This window comes from Diabrotica virgifera, chromosome 10 (assembly GCF_917563875.1).
Source record: "Diabrotica virgifera virgifera chromosome 10, PGI_DIABVI_V3a".
NCBI classification, from domain to species: domain Eukaryota; kingdom Metazoa; phylum Arthropoda; class Insecta; order Coleoptera; family Chrysomelidae; genus Diabrotica; species Diabrotica virgifera.
In genome coordinates, this window is record NC_065452.1 from 149,422,135 (window position 1) to 149,440,455 (window position 18,321).

Here is an 18,321-nt window from a genome sequence, read left to right on the forward strand (position 1 = left end):
CTTTATATGGTACAAATTGCCATCTATCTGTCAAGTATGTTACAAAAAGTTCTAGCAATGAATTGCTTAGCCCAAAGTACAACAATTTTTCTAATAGAATATCATGGTTGACCTTATCGAAGGCTTTGGCGAAATCAGTGTATACCTCGTCTACCTGGTTCTTGTTGACTATGACATCATTAGCTTCAATAGATTTATTTTTACAAAATCCATATTGTTATGGGCATATCATTTTCTGTACATGTGCATACATTTTTTCATGTAAGATGTGTTCAAAAATTTTTGCTATACAATTCAAAATTGCAATAGGTCTGTAATTTTTGCAATCATTTCGTGAACCTTTTTTATGGATAGGAGTTACCTTAGTCATTTTAAACAATTTCGGAAAATAATTATTATCTACTATTTTTTGGAAGATAATTATTAGAGGATATGTAAGGTAGTCGCGACATGCTTTAAATATACAGGGTGAGGCAGATAAAGGGCCTATTAGAAATATCTCGAGAACTAAAGGTAAGAAGATCATTAAAATTGGAATACAGGGGTTTTGAGGTGTGAACTATTTAATGAAAATATTTTGGTCTCTTTGCTACTTCCGGTTATACCGGAAGTTGATTGTAACTTCGTTTTTTTAAATGGGACACCCTGTATATTTTTACATTTTTGCATTCTCCTCGATTTCTTCTTTCTTAAAATGTAAGGTTTTGTAATATTATATAGGGTAGGTTAAAAGATAATTACGTTTTATTATTATGTAATTTCGTAGCAACATTCGCACCCTGTAGGATTGTAGCAGTTTGACATAATAAACTATATTTATGTTCAAATGATTTTTAATATAGTCTACTGTTGTTAGGAATTATCGGTATGGTTAAATTTTTCATTTTAGTGTACAGGGTTGGTCGAAACTCGGAATGAGTATTTTTTGAGTTTTCTTAATTGGAACAACCTGTATTTTAGTATTGTAATGAAATGGTATTTTATGGTAGTTTTTAATTTCTATACCTAACTGCTTTAATTTGTGAGTTATTGGTGATTAAAGCCAAACATTAATTGCAACACAAAATATATGAAATTGTATTAGGTTGGCCGTGAAAATATTCAATCACAAATAATTTTTTGGAAATAAATACATATTAATCTAGACTGATACTTAAAATTGCCAATAATGGTTGAGCTATCAAAATACCATCGAAGTTAAGATTCTTGGTGCGATTAACAATTAAGCACAAAATAAAGCAGTTAGGTATAGGGAATGCTTAAGAAGTAAAAAGTTCCATGAAATATTATTTCATTACAGTACTAAAATATAGGGTGTTCCATTTAAGAAAACTCAGAAAATACTCATTCCGAGTTTCGACCCACCCTGTATACTAAAATTAAAAATTTAGCTATACTGATCATTGTTAACAATAGTAGACTATATTAAAAATCATTTGAACACAAATGGAGTTTATTATGTCAAACTACTACAATCCTACAGGGTGTGAATATTGCTACGAAATTAATAAAAAAACGTAACTATCTCTTAACCTACCCTGTATATTGTTAAAAAACCTTATATTTTAAGAAAGAAGAAATCGAGGAGAATCCAAAAATGTAAAAAGATACAGGGTGTCCCATTTAAAATTACGAAGTTATAAGCAACTTCCGGTATAACCGGAAGTGCCAAATAGATGAAAATATTTTCATTAAATAGATCAGTCTTCAAAACCCACTTATTCCAATTTTCATAATTAAGTTGCCTTTAGTTTTCGAGATATTTCTAATAGGCCCTTTATCTGCCTCACCCTATATACCCCGGAATACCATCAGGTCCCGAAGAAAACTTTGGTTTTAATTTTGAAAATGCGTTATGTATATCACGCACTGTAACTTTAGTGAAACTGAGCAAAGGAGAATTATTGTGACTAGAATTAATAAAATTTAAATCGTATGTAGAAGATTTATGGTCATATATAGACTTAAATTAATCAGCAAACTCTTGGGAAATTGTTTTACTGTCAGAAATTATTTCATTGTTTCCATTAATTATATATTCAGTGTCAATACTCGCTTTCTTGTTTCTATTTACCAAATTCCAAAATAAGTTAGGGCTAGTATTGATACTGTTTTCGGCATTATGTATGTATGACTCATGCGCTTCCCTCATTCTATTTTTTAAAAGTGCTCGCAGTCTTTTATATTCAGTTACATGATAAACCGCTACATTTTGCATAATGATGATTGTATTACAATTTTTTGTTTAATTATGTACGCACTGTAGTGTTCTTCCGTGCAACCCCCAACAGAAAAAACAAAAAAACGGCCATAAAATCTTTACAAACACATTAAAACTTTTTTCATGCCGTGGGTGTATCACCCAACCATCTTTGCCGAGAAGAAACAGCTGACTGACAAAGCTGGATCTTCAATTCTGCTGAATTGAATTGCACCTGGCAGAATTGAAGATCCAGCTTTGTCAGTCAGCGGTTTTTTCTCGGCCAAGATGGTTGGGTGATACGTTTTAATGTGTTTGTAACGTTTTTGTTGCCGTTTTTTTTCTGTTGGGGGTTGTACGGAAGACAACTATTATAGTCCATGCATGATTCAATAAAAAATTGTAATGCAACCAGATACTATTAAGATGTTCATGCACATAACCTCAAGTAGTGGTACTTCAATCTTTTATTGACGTAAGTTCAATTTTATTGTACTTTGACATCTTTTTATTTTACTTACAGGATACTTTTTGATTGTAGCATTAGCTCCGATGATGACAATTTAGCTAAGGAAATAAACACATAATTTACACTGACATACTATTTCCTCATTTCTTTGATTCATTCAAGTGTGTACAAAATTTATCAGTCTTTCAACTGATACTGAATAATTCATGTCCTCTTATACCAACTTAATATTCTTCTTTCAATCTACTAATTAAATTACCGCCAACTCTTCTTTACAGATGTGATTCAACGTTCAGTGTTGATAGAGGGTGTCCTATTTCGAGCGAGATATTTGGGGTCTACTCAACTAGTATGCGAAGGACAGCCTACGAAGACCACAAGAATGATGCAGGCTGAAGAGGCGGTCTCTAGAATAAAGGTAAAGCATGACTTCTTATATGCATTTGACTCATTGCCTTACCACAACCCCCATAGTTGTTCATGTTGTTGATTTTTTCTAATATAAATCGTGAGTAAGATGTAACCATATTTTTCGCAAGTTACTGATGTAAATTTAACGTTTTAAAAGATAGTAAAAGGTAATAAAAATAAAAATAAAACAAATTCTCACTTTCACCTATACCCTATCCTTCTACAATTTGCAAGGAAAAATGCCGATAAATACATAGACATATGGAATCTAAAATATGCATTCCACAAAACGTCAATGCTTATATTGCCACAATGCCACAAACCTCTGTGCTTATATATTGTAAAAGCCAGGGATTTAGGATGCTGCTAGAAAGCAGTTTCTTTTAACGAAAAGTCTTAGATTTAAAATATTGTTTATTATTTTCAATTATTTAATTATAGTAAACTTTAGCTGTCTGGAGTGGTCCAACTCTGAATCAAATAAAAACAAAAACCGTCTTTTTCCCATTTTCATCTTTACTCAGATTTTGAGTACTCGAAACTGTCTTTCCGACCTTTTCCCAGACGAAAAGAAAGTGAAATAGTGACCGTGTCCTTTCCGCTTTCTTCTATATTCGTCGTCTCTGTGCTTATAAATTGTAAAAGCCAGGGATTTAGGTTGCTGCCAGAAAGCAGTTTCTTTTAACGAAAATTCTTAGATTTAAAATATTATTTTTAATTATTTAATTATAGTATACTTTGTATCTGGGGCTTTTCGTATTTTTCTTAAAAATCCCAAAGATTTCTTAGTTCGGAAACAAATTCTCACTTTCACTTATACCCTATCCTTCAACAATTTGCAAGGAAAAAGGGCGATAAGTGCATAGACATATGCAATCTAAAATATGCATTCCACAACACCTCAATTTATCTAGGTAAAGTTCAAACAAATTTTGATTCCTAGTACTTTGAGTACTAATAAGTTGCGTATTAGTTTTTGTAATAATACAAGGTGACTCAGTGAAACGGTACGATTTGACAACGCTGCTGACGATAAAATAGAGGAGCCGCGGGCTTGTGACGTAAACGTTGTGAATCTAGAGAGTGGGAAGTTTAAGTTTAGTTATCATGGATTCGTGATCTTGTGAAAAACGCGCATTTGCTGTGAAAGCGTATTACAAAAATGGTGAAAGTTTTGTGCGTGTATAACGAGCATTTCATTTAAACTACCATTTGCCGCCTCGCGCTGCAGTTCCGTCTAACACGGCTATTAAGACTTGGTTTAGGAACTTTGAAAGTGGTGGTTCAATATCACAGAAAAGAGTGGCAGTGTCAGAACTGCTCGCACATCACATAGCCCGATCAAAGAACCATCTGACCCCAAAAAAAAATAAAGGAAGAATGAAAATTTGGGAATAGGTAGTTGAAAGTAATCTATTATTATATAATAAAAAGTTTACAATTCTACATTACCTCCATTTTACAAGAGGGGAAAACCCCGCTCTCGAAGGTAAAAAATATACATTCAATACTTTTCGAGTTATTTGCAAGTGAATATGTTCATTTTTAACAGAAAAAAAAACATGTTTTTGGACGATTTTTCGGAGATAACTAAAAATATTAAGTATTTCAGCGAAAAAATATTCTTAGCAAAAATATAGCCTATAAAAAATTGAAAAAGATGGTGTATGCGTGAGGTATGTAGACCCAGTAAAAGCAGAGTTGTAGCTAATGAAAAGTAGGTTCTTCTTCATCAAATTCCAAATCGAATATTTCACTGTGAAATAACCCAAAAACGAAGCACTTTTCGGAGAAAATTCATTTCAACTTTTTTAAGGTGTTAAAAAAGGTTTATTTTTGTTTTTTAAAAAAGATTGTAACATTAAAAGTAGGTGGGTTGCGCTCAAAATATTCTTGGTCCCTTTTATTTTTTACCAAAAAAATCGCGAAAATCACTTCCTAATTAGCATCACAAATAAATTTTATCATTACCACTTTACAAGTTACTTAACTTATGTATTATTTATATGATCTGTAAGTTTCATCGGTTCAAAGTGCTTATTTTTGAAAAAACTGTAGTTAAAATGGCTTGAACGAGTAACTAATCACGAGTTTAGGCAAATTTTGAACAGCCATAGCATAACCAATTTTTGTCTAACAAGAAAACAAACAGCAAAAATATTTAGAAAAGCAAAACGTACATTTTATTACTCCTTAAGATTTTTGGTATTACTAATAATTTTTAAGTTATTTCCATGAACAATTCCATTTTTTTTCAAATTAAAAAAAATGTTTTATTTTAAAACCATTTTTTTAAGTGAGCACTTTGAACCACTGAAACTTATATTTATAAATAGATAATATAAACAATAGATAAGTAAAGTAACTTGTGAAGCGGTAACGATTAATTTTATTTGGGAAGCTAATTAGGGGGTGATTTTCGCGATTTTTGTACCAAAAAATAAAAGAGACCAACAATATTTTGAGCGTAACTCACTTATTTTTATTGTTAGAAGTTTTTTTAAAAAACAAAAATAAACCTTTTTTTAAACACTTTAAAAAAGTTGTAACGAATTTTCCCCGAAAAATGCTCTTTTTTTATTATTTTACATTGAAATATTCGATTTGGAATTTGACGAAGAAGAACCTACTTTTCATTAGCTACAACTCTGCTTCTGCTGGGTCTGCAGACCTCACGCGTACACCATTTTTTTCAGTTTTTTATAAGCTATATTTTTACTGAGAATATTTTTTCGCTAGAATACTTACTTTTTGAGTTATCTGCGAAAAACCGTCCAAATACATGTTTTTTTTTTTGTTAAAAATGAACATATTCACTCGCAAAGAACTCGAAAAGTATTGACTTAGTGAAAATACTCTATAGAACAAAAGTTGCTTAGAATTAGTCATATTATCCAATTCCGGGCCTATTTTGAACGTATATTTTTTCATTCCTGAGAAAATATTTTTCACCCCGTATTTCCCAATGTTTGTAAAATGGAGGGGATATAGAATTGTAACCGCTTCAATGTTCTGTGGTATGCGAGCAGTTCTGACACTGCCAGCTCTTTTTTGTGATGTTGAACCACTACTTTCAAAGTTCCTAACCCAAGTCTTGTGACTTGGTCTTGTGAACGGGGCGGCAAATGGTAGTGTAAACGAAATGCTCGTTGTACACGCACAAAACTTTCACCATTTTTGTAATAAGCTTTCACAGCAAATGCGCGTTGTTCACCCGACCACGTCTCCATAATAACTAAACTTCCCACTCTCTAGATTCACAACGTTTACGTCGCAAGCCCACGGCTCCTCTATTTTATCGTCAGCAGCGTTGTCAAATCGTACCGTTTCACTGAAACACCCTTTATTAATTTTAGTTATAATTAACGTAGAATAAGGTGAGGACAAAACTCACTACAATGAAGTAATATGTAGAAAACATGAGAAACTTAGTGACTCTTGATAGTCTATGTCGTATGTTTCATAAACTTCTTCAGTTCTATGTGAATGGTTACCATTATAAAGTATATTAATAAAAAATAAATTGATAATACCTGTCAGGTTGTCACAAAATGGAAGAAAGTTATGTATATTATCAAATTTTATTAGAAAAGTTAGCAATTATCCATTCATGTAGAACTGAAGACATCTAGGAAATCTGCGGGAAATGTCTTCTATCAAACCAGTGAATTAGTATCCCATTTTTCTTTTCGTTCACCGATTACCTATGGTGAACCACTTAATGAGGTGCTGAACTGTAATCTTTGTATAAAAAATTGTAATTTTAAAAAATGTAATTTGCGAAAAATACTACAATAAGTGTTGTTGATTGACGTTGTCATTTGTTTGCACCTCTCCTGTTTTTTTATTTCTAGGTTACTTATTTTAAAAATTACCAGAATCCTAAATGTACACAATTAAATAAAATATTTTGATTTTAATAAATAATAATTTTGTTGTAAAACGAAAACAAGAGACGTCTTATATTCCAATTCATTGGAAAATTCGTTGGAATTTTTGCAACGCTGAGCAGGCAGAAAGTGAGGTGCAATTCATAGATCTCCCCTAACCTTCTTTGCTCTCAGTATTCGTATGGTTTGCAAATTATAGAGACCGCGAAGGTACCAGAAACTTGGTCCCAATAAAAGTTTTATTTTAATATTATTTTTAATTTTATTAAAGTAAAAGTTTCGATTTTGATATTAATAGTAGACCTAAGAGGTTATTATAAGACATCGACATTCATTTTTTTCTCAACCATTTTGTTCAAAATTATACTGATTAAAATGACCTTATACTACATTATTTATTTTTAATGCTCAAAGGACGTATAGGCATAGGGCTACAATTCATTATACATTCATATACAGGGTGTTTCATTAATAATTGTCCATATAGTAACTGGAGAAACTTTAGCACAAAATGCGAAGATTTAACCTAAAACACTTAAATAAAATGTGGTTCCTTACTGAGTTACAGGGTGTTTAATCTAAAAATTTAAAAACTATTTTTGCCCAGCATTTTAAAACTATTCGACGTATCCTTTTTATACTTGACAGGAAGTATATGTACTGTACAAACTACTAAATTATGTTAAACAAACGTTTCTGGCTATTACCAGAGGCGTACGACGGGTGAAAGTGAATGTTTGACCCTTTCCCAATTCCGCGCCACTGGAGAAATTGCTATTTTAGTTCAATTATTAAATTCTCCAATACTTTCTGTGAAATTAATATACTCTTCATTCGTAACGATAAAGTCATTAGTTTTCGAGATCTTTGAAGTTAAAAATGAAACGACATGGTGATTTTATATTGAAGAGTATATTATTTACATAAAAAATATTGCAAAATCAAAAAATAACACCAAAATAGCAATTTCGTCAGTGGCGTAGAATTGGGGAAGGGTCAACCAGCCACTATCCCTGTCGTACGCCTCTGGTAGAAGCTAGAAACGTTTATTTATCTTAATTTAGTAGGGTGTACAGTACCTACACTTTCTACCAAGTATGATAAGGATACACCAAATAGTTTTAAAGTACTGGGTACAAATAATTTTTAAATTTTAATCCTAAGAATCATATCATAAATTAATCAAAATAACTGTGCCGTTTCATATTTAACTTCAAATATCTCGAAAACTAATGACTTTATCGTTACCAATGAAGATTATATTATTTACTAAGAAAGTATTGGAGAATCTAAAAATGGCACTAAAATAGTAATTTCTCCAGTGGCGTAGAATTTAAGAAGGGGTCAACCATCCACCATCCCCTGTCGTACGCCTCTGGTAGTAGCTAGAAACGTTTGTTTACCATAATTTAGTAGAGTGTCTAGTAGTTGCACTTTCTGCCAAGTATGAAAAGGTTTTAAAATGCTGAGCAAAAATAGTTTTTAAATTTTTAGATAAAACACCCTGTAACTCAGTAAGGAACCACATTTTATTTAAGTGTTTTAGGTTAAATCTTCGTATTTTGTGCTAAGGTTTCTCCAGTTACTATATGGACAATTATTAATGAAACACCCTGTATAATATGTATATTGACCATTTAGGCAGCTTCTAGTCAAATTATGCTCATTGCCTGCTGAAAATCTTATACAGGTATTTAAATGTTTTAAAATGTATATGAGAGCTAGCTAATTACGATTTGAAGACGCACAGCTGATTTTCGTTTGTTTTTTATTAAACCATCGTAACAAATGAAAAAAATAGTTTTTACCCATGAAACGTTTCTTATACATTTTAGAGAAAAATGGTTCAAATAAAAGTTCTATGTCTTAAAAAATTCTTTGATTTGCGAATTTCTAAATTAAAATACATAAACAATTGACCGAGAAAATTGCAAAAAAACCTCAATGATTTATAAATGTTAATAACTTTGTTTTTTTTTTGCATAACGACATGTAATATATGACAACTCAAAATTGTAGCAGTTACTCAGTTATTAAAGTGTGCTAAATTTCAAACAGATCAACCAAAAAGTTATTCAGTTTGTTTATCCCGGAGAGCGATTATTTAAACAACTGTACTTGCCCAAAGTACTTGGATAACAGTAGAAATTCTTGAACTTATGGAAGAACGAAGAAAACATAAAACAAAAGACCCGAATAAATACAAAGAAATTCAGAGAAACATCAGAAAGAAAATTCGAGAGGCAAAAGGGGCCGTTCAACAAGTATTACGTAACGCAAGTTGGGGGGGGGGGGGGGTCAAAAATCTTCAAAAACCGCGTTACGTAATACTTGAACACTCCCAGAGATGACTCTCCGACAGATGCAAAGAAATAGAAGACCTGGATAAAAAGTATGGCAGCTTTAATTCACACAAAAAAATAAAAGAAATGACAGGTTCTAGAAAAAGCACAATAACGAATACCCTTAAAATGATAAAGGGGATATTATTACTAACGTGAAGGAGAGATTGTGTCACTGGACCAATTACATCTAACAACTATTTAATGATGAAAGAGGAGAATTGTCATTAGAAATCAAAGAGGATACCGGACCACCAATATTAAGAGAAGAAGTCATCTATGCCATTAAAAACACGAAAGAGGGTAAAGTTACTGGACCAGAGGATGTGTCCATCGAATTATTAAAACTTATTAATAAAGATGATATTGATGTAATGGTTGAACTCCTTAATCTAATATATCAGACTGCCACAATCCCCAGACAATGGCTACAATCGACCTTTGTAGCAATTCCCAAAAAGTCAAGTGCAACAACCTGCTCGGATCAGAGAACAATATCTTTAATGAGTCACAGACTTAAAACATTTTTGAAAATAATACACAGCAGAATTGTTAAAACTCTCGAATATGAAATCAGTGACACACAATTTGGCTTTAGAAATGGTATGAGCACACGAGATGCTTTGTTCGGCTTGAATGTGCTGGCCCGGAGATGCATGGACATGAATCAGGATATGTACTTACGTTTTGTAGACTTTGAAAAGGCATTTGATATAGTTCAACATAAAAAGTTTGCAGATATATTAAAAAGCAAAAATATTGACAGTCGTGATATGAAAATTATATCTAATATATATTGGAATCAAACTGCCAAGGTAAGCGTTGACAACCAGGACACCCAAGATATCAAAATACAGAGAGGAGTCCGTCAGGGTTGCGTGCTGTCTCCACTACTTTTCAACATCTACAGTTAAGCGGTATTTCACGAAGTGCTCTCAGATTCAATAGAAGGCATATCTATCAATGGAGAAGTTCTGAACAACTTACGTTTTGCAGACGATACGCTAATAATAACGGATAACAACAATGATTTACAGAACGTAATGCAACTCCTTAATGAACGCTGTCATGAGTACGGACTGAAGATGAATTTAAAGAAAACTAAATGCATGATCGTAACTAAATCAGCACATGCAAACATCCCATTAACTATTGAAGATACTGTAATTGAGAGTGTGGATAACTACAAATACTTAGTAACATGGATAACATCAAATGTAGACCAAACCAAAGAAATAAAGACACGTATTGAAATAGCACGTGCATCATTCATTAAACTTGAAAAGTTTCTTATTGTCGGGATATAAGGTTAGAACTACGCCTAAGGATGCTTCGATGTTACGTGTTCTCTTCCTTCTTTATGGCTTGGAAGCGTGGACATTGAAACAAGTCCATTTGAATAAGTTGGCCGCCTTTGAATTTTGGTGTTACAGAAGAATCCTACGAATATCATGGATTCAAAGAATGTCGAACGTTGAAGTAACTAGAAGGATAGGAAATCAACCGGAAATAATACTAACTATCAAAAGACGAAAACTTGAGTACTTGGGACATGTGATGAGAGCAAAGATACTCATTATTACAACTTATTATGCAAGGCAAAATCCGAGGAAAGCGAAATGTGGGAAGACCAAGAACATCCTGGCTTAAGAACTTACGGGAATGGTTCGAATGCAGTAATGCAGAGCTATTTAGAGCGGCAGTCAACAGGGTTCGCATTGCCATGATGATTTCCAACCTTCGATAGAAGATGCAACTTAAAGAAGAAGAAGAACTTGCTCAAAAAGTCACTCTAGAGTCTAGAGGTATTTGGTAAATCTCAATTGATTCTTTAAGGCTTCATTTTAAAGTTATATTAAAAAAACTTTAAACTGTTATTAAATTTGCTATTAAATATCAATTTATACGTCATTGTGCAAAAAGCAAAGTTAATACAAATTTAATAACTTTTTGTAATAAGACGTTTTCATTATTTATAGGACCCAATATAAAATTATAAACTCATATAAATCAAAGAAAATATTTAAAATGGTATAATATATAATATTCATATATAATAATTAACTTATAAAATATGAATTTTAAGTATATTAACTTTAATTATTTATTAAAAAAATTAAAAAAAGATACGTACAGCCGGGTTCGAACTCGGGATCTCTCGATCTGCAGTCTAATGCTCCACCACTGAGCCACCATCAATTTGTTGATATCGATTTGTTGGCGTACATTAAAATGGAATCTAAATTATGTCATTGCATTAGTCACATTTTTAAAATAGCTTGAAATTAAAAAAAATATCGATTTATCCATATAATAGCAGTTAAGTATTGCAGTGTTAGCTAGTTCTGAGATATTCTGAAAATTTCAGGTGCCTAGGTAGCCTAGAAGTATGTTTAAAATGGATTACAAAATTTGCGGACATAGTGACATAATGACAAAGACCAAGCCCAGTATATAAAAACGTTTTAATCACTGCAAAAGAGGGTTTTTTTGCAATTAACCCGGTCAATTGTTTATGTTTTCGACACTCAAAATTAAACAACTATTTATTATTTACAACTTTATTGGAACCATTTTTTTTGCCATACATGCAATTTTTTTTCGCTTTATAAGATTGTTTAAAAGAAACAAAGTAAAATCAGCTGTACGTGAATTAAAGGCAATTTATGTTTTATTTCGATTCAGAGGCAAGGCATAATCTGCAGACAGCCGCTGTTTCTGGTATAACCTTCATCAGTACAGATGCTCGCCCGCCTCTGAATCAACACAAAACCAAATTTGCCTATTTAAGGGAAATTTCAAAGGCAACTTGAAATCCCCTTTGAACCTCTAAATCGAAATAAATTTACTAGTCCATGGCCGAAAAATAAAAACGGGAAAAAAATCAATACAGGTATTTGAAGGTGCTAAATCGTAGGGGGGACATAGTTCATTAAAAATACATACAGAGGTACTCGTAAATCGACCTCATTTTTTTTATAAACAAAGGCCAAAGTCAGAAAATATTGTTTTTTGCCTATAGCATTTTTAGTATCATATTTACAGCAAAAGTTGTTTTATGAAAGTTGTGTATCATAAAAAAACGATTATTTTGAATTTTTATAAGTTAAAGTCCAAACGTTGGACAAGAATATCCAAGAAAGGTGCACACAAGGAAGGAAAGCTATCGCATTATTGAACAAAATCCTATGGGACCAAAGTATCTCCAAAGAAAATAAACGTAACATCTATAACAGCATTGTTAAGAGCATTATAACATACAGCAGCGAAGTTTGGTCACTTAAAGAAAAATCCGAAAATATGCTCAGAACAACTGAAATGGACTTCTGGAGAAGATCTGCTGGTATATCAAGAATACAAAAAATCAGAAATACAAGAATATTGGAGATAATGGATGTAAAGCATACAATAATGGACGATATAAAAACAAAGCAACTAAGATGGTTTGGCCACGTACAACGTATGGAAGAAGACAGATTACCCAAGCAAGTGCTACGATGGGCACTAAAAGGACGGCGGAAAAGAGGAAGACCTAGGAAAAGCTGGATAGAAGGAATCCATAGGGAAATCAGAGAAAGAGGCTTGAACGAAGACATGTGCTACGATCGAGAGCAATGGCGATTGGGATTCGGAAGACGTCGTAGAACGTTATGAACCGATTATATATATATATATATATATATATATATATATATATATATATATAAAGTCCATAAAGAATTAACCGAGATAACTGCAGAAAACCACGTTTTTGCACTATTTTGTAAATGTTAATAACTTTTACCAAATAGGTCGTAAGGAACTTATACCTTGATCATGAGGCAATTAAGTGCCTTTATTAGTGTACAAAATTTCAAGAAGATCTGTTTGTCAGTTTACGAGTTCTGTTAAATGTTTATCCCAGACATCGAACGTTTAAACAATCATTGTTGCCCTAGGAGTATTTTCAGAGCTTTTTGGCAAAGTGCAATGAGTTCTTAAAGACTCAAAGTACTAAGAAAGTTAAAAAAAAAAGAATATATTTGTTTCTTAATTGTTGTTGAACAGGTCGATAAAAAATGGTGAGTTTTTTCCTTATAAACAATTAGAATATCTTTGTTATTTTTTCTGATAAATAATTATAATTGGTTGTATCAAAAAGCTGGTAAAAAATACACATTAAAAAAGAAAAACAACTTTCTTGGACCAATAATAGCCAAGTTATACTTTTTTTTTAAAATCACATCTAGATTGTTTATAAATAGAGTTGAAATTTTTACAGAATGATAATAAATATCTATATTTTATATTTCAATTGATAAGTACGGAATATCTTCTATTTAAAACGAGTAATAACCCTTTAAAGTGAAGTTACTCACGCTGACTGCGCTGGGACCATGTGATGGGAAGATTGTCGGAGTCCAGTTCCGCGCGTCGAGATTTTGCTATAGAAAGTTCAATTTGGAGCGCTTGAAAAATTTTATATCTCAGCTTTCACAGAACGTAGAGCGTTCATTTTTTTTTTAATTTGGGTAACTGGACGAAAGAATAACAACTAGCTAATTTTCATTTACCGGAAAAATCGGAAAATTCTGGAAAATGGACTTTTTTATTCAACATCCATTTACAATGTTAACACTAATATATTTTGATAAATATTTTCATAAAATATTATAAATTTGTAAATAAATATTAAAATATAATTATAGTATATATTATATCTATTTATATACAGGGAGGTTCACTTTATTCGCCTCGGTGTCTTTACGGAAAACGACTTGATTTAAAAAAATTTCTTCATAGACATATACAGGGCAATTAATACTACAATCTAAAAAATAATGTGAATTTTACAGGGTGCTGCAAAAAGAGTGGTATATCAAAGATATATTTTTTTATGGAACATCCTACAACTGATGAAATTTTTAAATTGCCCTTAAAAATAAGCTAGACTATACCTAAGTACAGGGTATTTTGATTCATTTAAATTTTTACAAAAATATAAAATTTTAGAAAAAAATAAATATTTACAAATCTAAGAGTCGGTGACAAATTTTTTCTTAGATCTTCATAATAGACTATTCAGCATTTTTAAACAAACAGGTGTTTATTGTAACAAAATTTATAATTACTTAATAGTACATTTTTAGATTTAAAAACTAATTGAAAACAAAAACCTTCTGAAATTGAAAAAAAATGTGTGTATAGATTATAATTATTGATCTTCATTAATTCTACACAGTTTATGTACAGGTTCATTAATTTCTTATTTCTTCAACATTATCCCTAATGTTTTGAAACAAATCTTCTTCAACTTCCACTTTCGTCATCTATAATAACTGTCAAAAGGTTGTAGCATATTTTTTCGCCAGTGTCATCTTTGCAATTTATGCAAAGCTCGGTACAATTGATTTTATTTCAAGAAATTATGGATAATGTGGAAGGAATTAATGAAGCTGTACAAAAACTGTGTAGAATCAATGAAGATGAATAATTATAATCTGTACATAATGTTTTTTTAATTTGAGAACGTTTTTGTTTTTAATTAATTTTTAAATCTAAAAATGTACGATTAAGTAATTATAAATTTTGTTACAATAAACATCTGTTTAAATATGCTGAATAGTCTATTATGAAGAGCCAAGGAAAAAATTGTCACTGATTTTTAGATTTGTAAATATTTATTTTTTTTTCTAAATCTTTACATTTTTCTAAAAATTGAAATAAATCAAAACACCCTGTACTTAGGTATAGTCTAGCTTCTTTTTTAAGGGCAATTTAAAAATTTCATCAGGTGTAGGGTGTTCCATAAAAAAATATATCTTTGATATACCACTCTTTTTTGAAGCATCCTGTATAATTCACATTATTTTTAGATTGCAGTGTTAATGGCTCGGTATATTTTTTATGAAGAAATTTTTTTTAAATCAAGTCATTTTCCTTACAGACATCGAGGCGAATAAAATGAACCACCCTGTATATAAATATGTATACACACACCCAAACTTATATGGAATCACCTGATATTTCTTATTATTTCGGGCGATTTTAAAAAAACGAACACACGAAGTCAAACAATATTTATTTTAAAGCAATTTAATAACAAATACATAACAATTAAATAAAACAATAACGTATTTAACAAACAAATTGAAAGTAGTTGTTTTAAAGTCAATAGCATACAAAATTTCAATGTAAAACGAATAATGTTTAACTTGTTTTTATTTATTTTTTTTGTATTTTGTGGTAGTCAGTGTTATCACCTCTAGTCCTTATGCAAGCTTCAGTTTGCGTGGGCACGTTCCTAATCAAATTATCAACATTTTATTGTGGTAGGTTGCTCCATCTTTTAAAAGCAGCTTGTACTAGCCGTGCGGTGTTTTGTGGATTATCCCGGCGAGCTCTAATTTTTCTTTTAAGCATATCCCACAAATACTCTATATGATTAAGCACGGGTGAGCAAGCAGGCCACTCCAAACAAGGGATACCTTTTGCTTCAATGATGTCTCTAGTCACTCTAATGGTATGTAGAGGTCCATTATCATGAAATAAAATTAAATTTTCTCCTGTTGCGCCTCTCCAGAGCCTGACACAGGTTATCAACATACCTGTGAGCAGTTAAAGTTGACTGGATGAAAATTAAAGGAGTTTTTTTACGGATCACAATTCCTCTCCAGAACATTACAATTCCCCTTGTACATTTGTGAACAGATCTGACAGTTTTCGCTCTTGCTTGTCTTCCTCGACCTCTAAGTACACGATTTCGTAGGTCATCTGATTTTCCATCTGATTACATTAAATTCTGACTGTTTTTGAAAATAGCACATTTTATCAATTCCCAATGTTCCAGTTTTGGTGGTGAAGACACCAATTTTGGCCATAAATCTTGTGCTGCCTGGATAACTCAGGAACCCATACCTGTCATCTGCTGTATACTTCTTGGTACGAACTCTTCTTCTTATCCTTTCAACTGAAACAGTTACACATGTAGCTTCCAAAAGCTGCCTTTGGAGCTGCAGGTGAGAAATGGTTGGGTGTCTTCCAGCTGATTGGACAATTAAACGATCGTGGAGAGCCGTTATTACTTTTGGCGACTTTCCCTTGCTTTATTTTTGAGCTTTCCTAGTTCCTGTTACCTAGCATATGTTTTGGACAGAACGCCCTATATTACGCCTAGCTCTGCAGCTATGTCCATCTGAGAACATTACTTTCTCCACAAGACCAGTAATCTTTCCTCGTTGTAAGTTCTATAACCCCACATGAGGCATATTTTCGTTTTTGGACGCAAAAGTTAGTTTATTTATTTTCGTTCAACTTGCAACTCAAGCAAATAATCTATACCGTACCGGGCTGTACTATCCGATTGTCTTGTATATTTGTTTATTTTCAATAAAAACCTTTAATCTTCGCAACAATAACAAGTTTTTTCAAAAAAAAAAAAATATTACTTTGAAATGCATGGTGATTCCATATACGTTTGGGTGTGTGTATACTATAATTTTATTTTAATATTTATTCACAAATTTATAATATTTCATGGCAATATTTATGAAATTATATGTGTTAACGTTGTAAATGCATGTTGAATAAGAAAGTGCATTTTCCAGAATTTTCAGATTTTTCCGGTAAATGAAAATTAGCTAGTTGCTATTCTTTCGTCGAGTTACTCCAATTTAAAAAAAAATGAAGGCTGTACGTTCTCTGGAAGCTGAGATATTGTAAAAATTTTCAAGCGCTCCAAATTAAACTTTCTATAGCAAAATCTCGACGCGCGAAACTGGACTCCGACAATCTTCCCCATCACACGGTCCCAGCTCAGTCAGCGTGTGTAACTTCACTTTAAACGGTTATTACTCGTTTTAAATAGAAGATATTCCGTATTTATCAATTGAAATATAAAATATAGATATTTATTATCATTCTGTAAAAATTTCAACTCTATAAACAATCGAGATGTGATTTTTCAAAAAAAAAGTATAACTTAGCTATTATTGGTCCTAGAAAGTTGGTTTTTCTTTTTAGTGTGTGTTTTTTACCAGCTTTTTGATACAGTCAAATATAATTATTTATCAGAAAAAATAACAAAGATATTTTAATTGTTTATAAGGAAAAAACTCACCATTTTTTAGCGACTTGTTTAACAACATTTAAAAAACAAATATATCCTTTTGTAACTTTCTTAGTACTTTGAGTATTTAAGAACTCATTGCACCTTGCCAAAAAGCTCTGAAAATACTCCTAGGGCAACAATGATTGTTTAAACATTCGATGTCTGGGATAAACATTCTTAAAATAACTCGTAAATAGATCTTCTTAAAATTTTGTACACTAATAAAGGCACTTAATTGCCTCGTGATCAAGGTACAATAAGGTCCTTACCTCCTTTTGGGTAAAAGTTATTAACAGTTACAAAATAGTGCAAAAAACGTGGTTTTTTGCAATAATTTCGGTTAATTTTTTATGGATTTTAACTTATAAAAATTCAAATTAATCGTATTTTCATGATACACAACTTTTGCAAAACAACTTTTGCTGTAAATATGATACTAAAAATGCTATAGGCAAAAAACCATATTTTTTGACTTTGGCTTTTTTTTTTATAAAAAAAATGAGGTCGATTTACGAGTACCTCTGTATGTATTTTTAATTAACTATATCCATCATAGCACCTTCAAATACCTGTATTGATTTTTACCCTGAAATCGCTCATATTTATTTTTCTACCGTGGTCTATACTCAGATTGTGAGTACTAAGAACCATTTCGTATACCTTTTCCTAGATGAAAGAAAACGTATTGTGATTGCATATTGTGGAATCCTTTCCGTTTTCTATATTTTTCGTCATCTCTATGCCTTGTAAATTGTAGGAAGCAAAGATTCAGGATGCTAACAAAGAATGGTTCTAATAAGGAAGGTTTTAGATTTAAATTAGTGTATGTTATTTTTAATAATGTATTCTGTATATGAGACCTTCCCCATTTCTATTTTCAGCTGTTTCACTGATTTGAGATCAGCTTCGCTTCATATACC

General features: G+C 31.6%; 1 protein-coding gene across 15 annotated transcripts in view; it reads left to right on the plus strand.

Moving 5' to 3' along the window:
• Positions 1-18,321, plus strand: part of LOC114331300 (amyloid-beta A4 precursor protein-binding family A member 2-like) — a 252,334-nt gene that overhangs the window by 119,548 nt on the left and 114,465 nt on the right. For all 15 annotated transcript variants that reach the window (XR_007701099.1, XR_007701098.1, XR_007701100.1 and 12 more), the window contains one exon: positions 2,948-3,087. Coding sequence is in view for 11 of the 15 variants with exons in the window: in XM_050663253.1 (XP_050519210.1) it covers positions 2,948-3,087 (140 nt within the window). In the remaining 4 variants the exon portion in view is untranslated. The remainder of the gene's footprint in view (positions 1-2,947; positions 3,088-18,321) is intronic.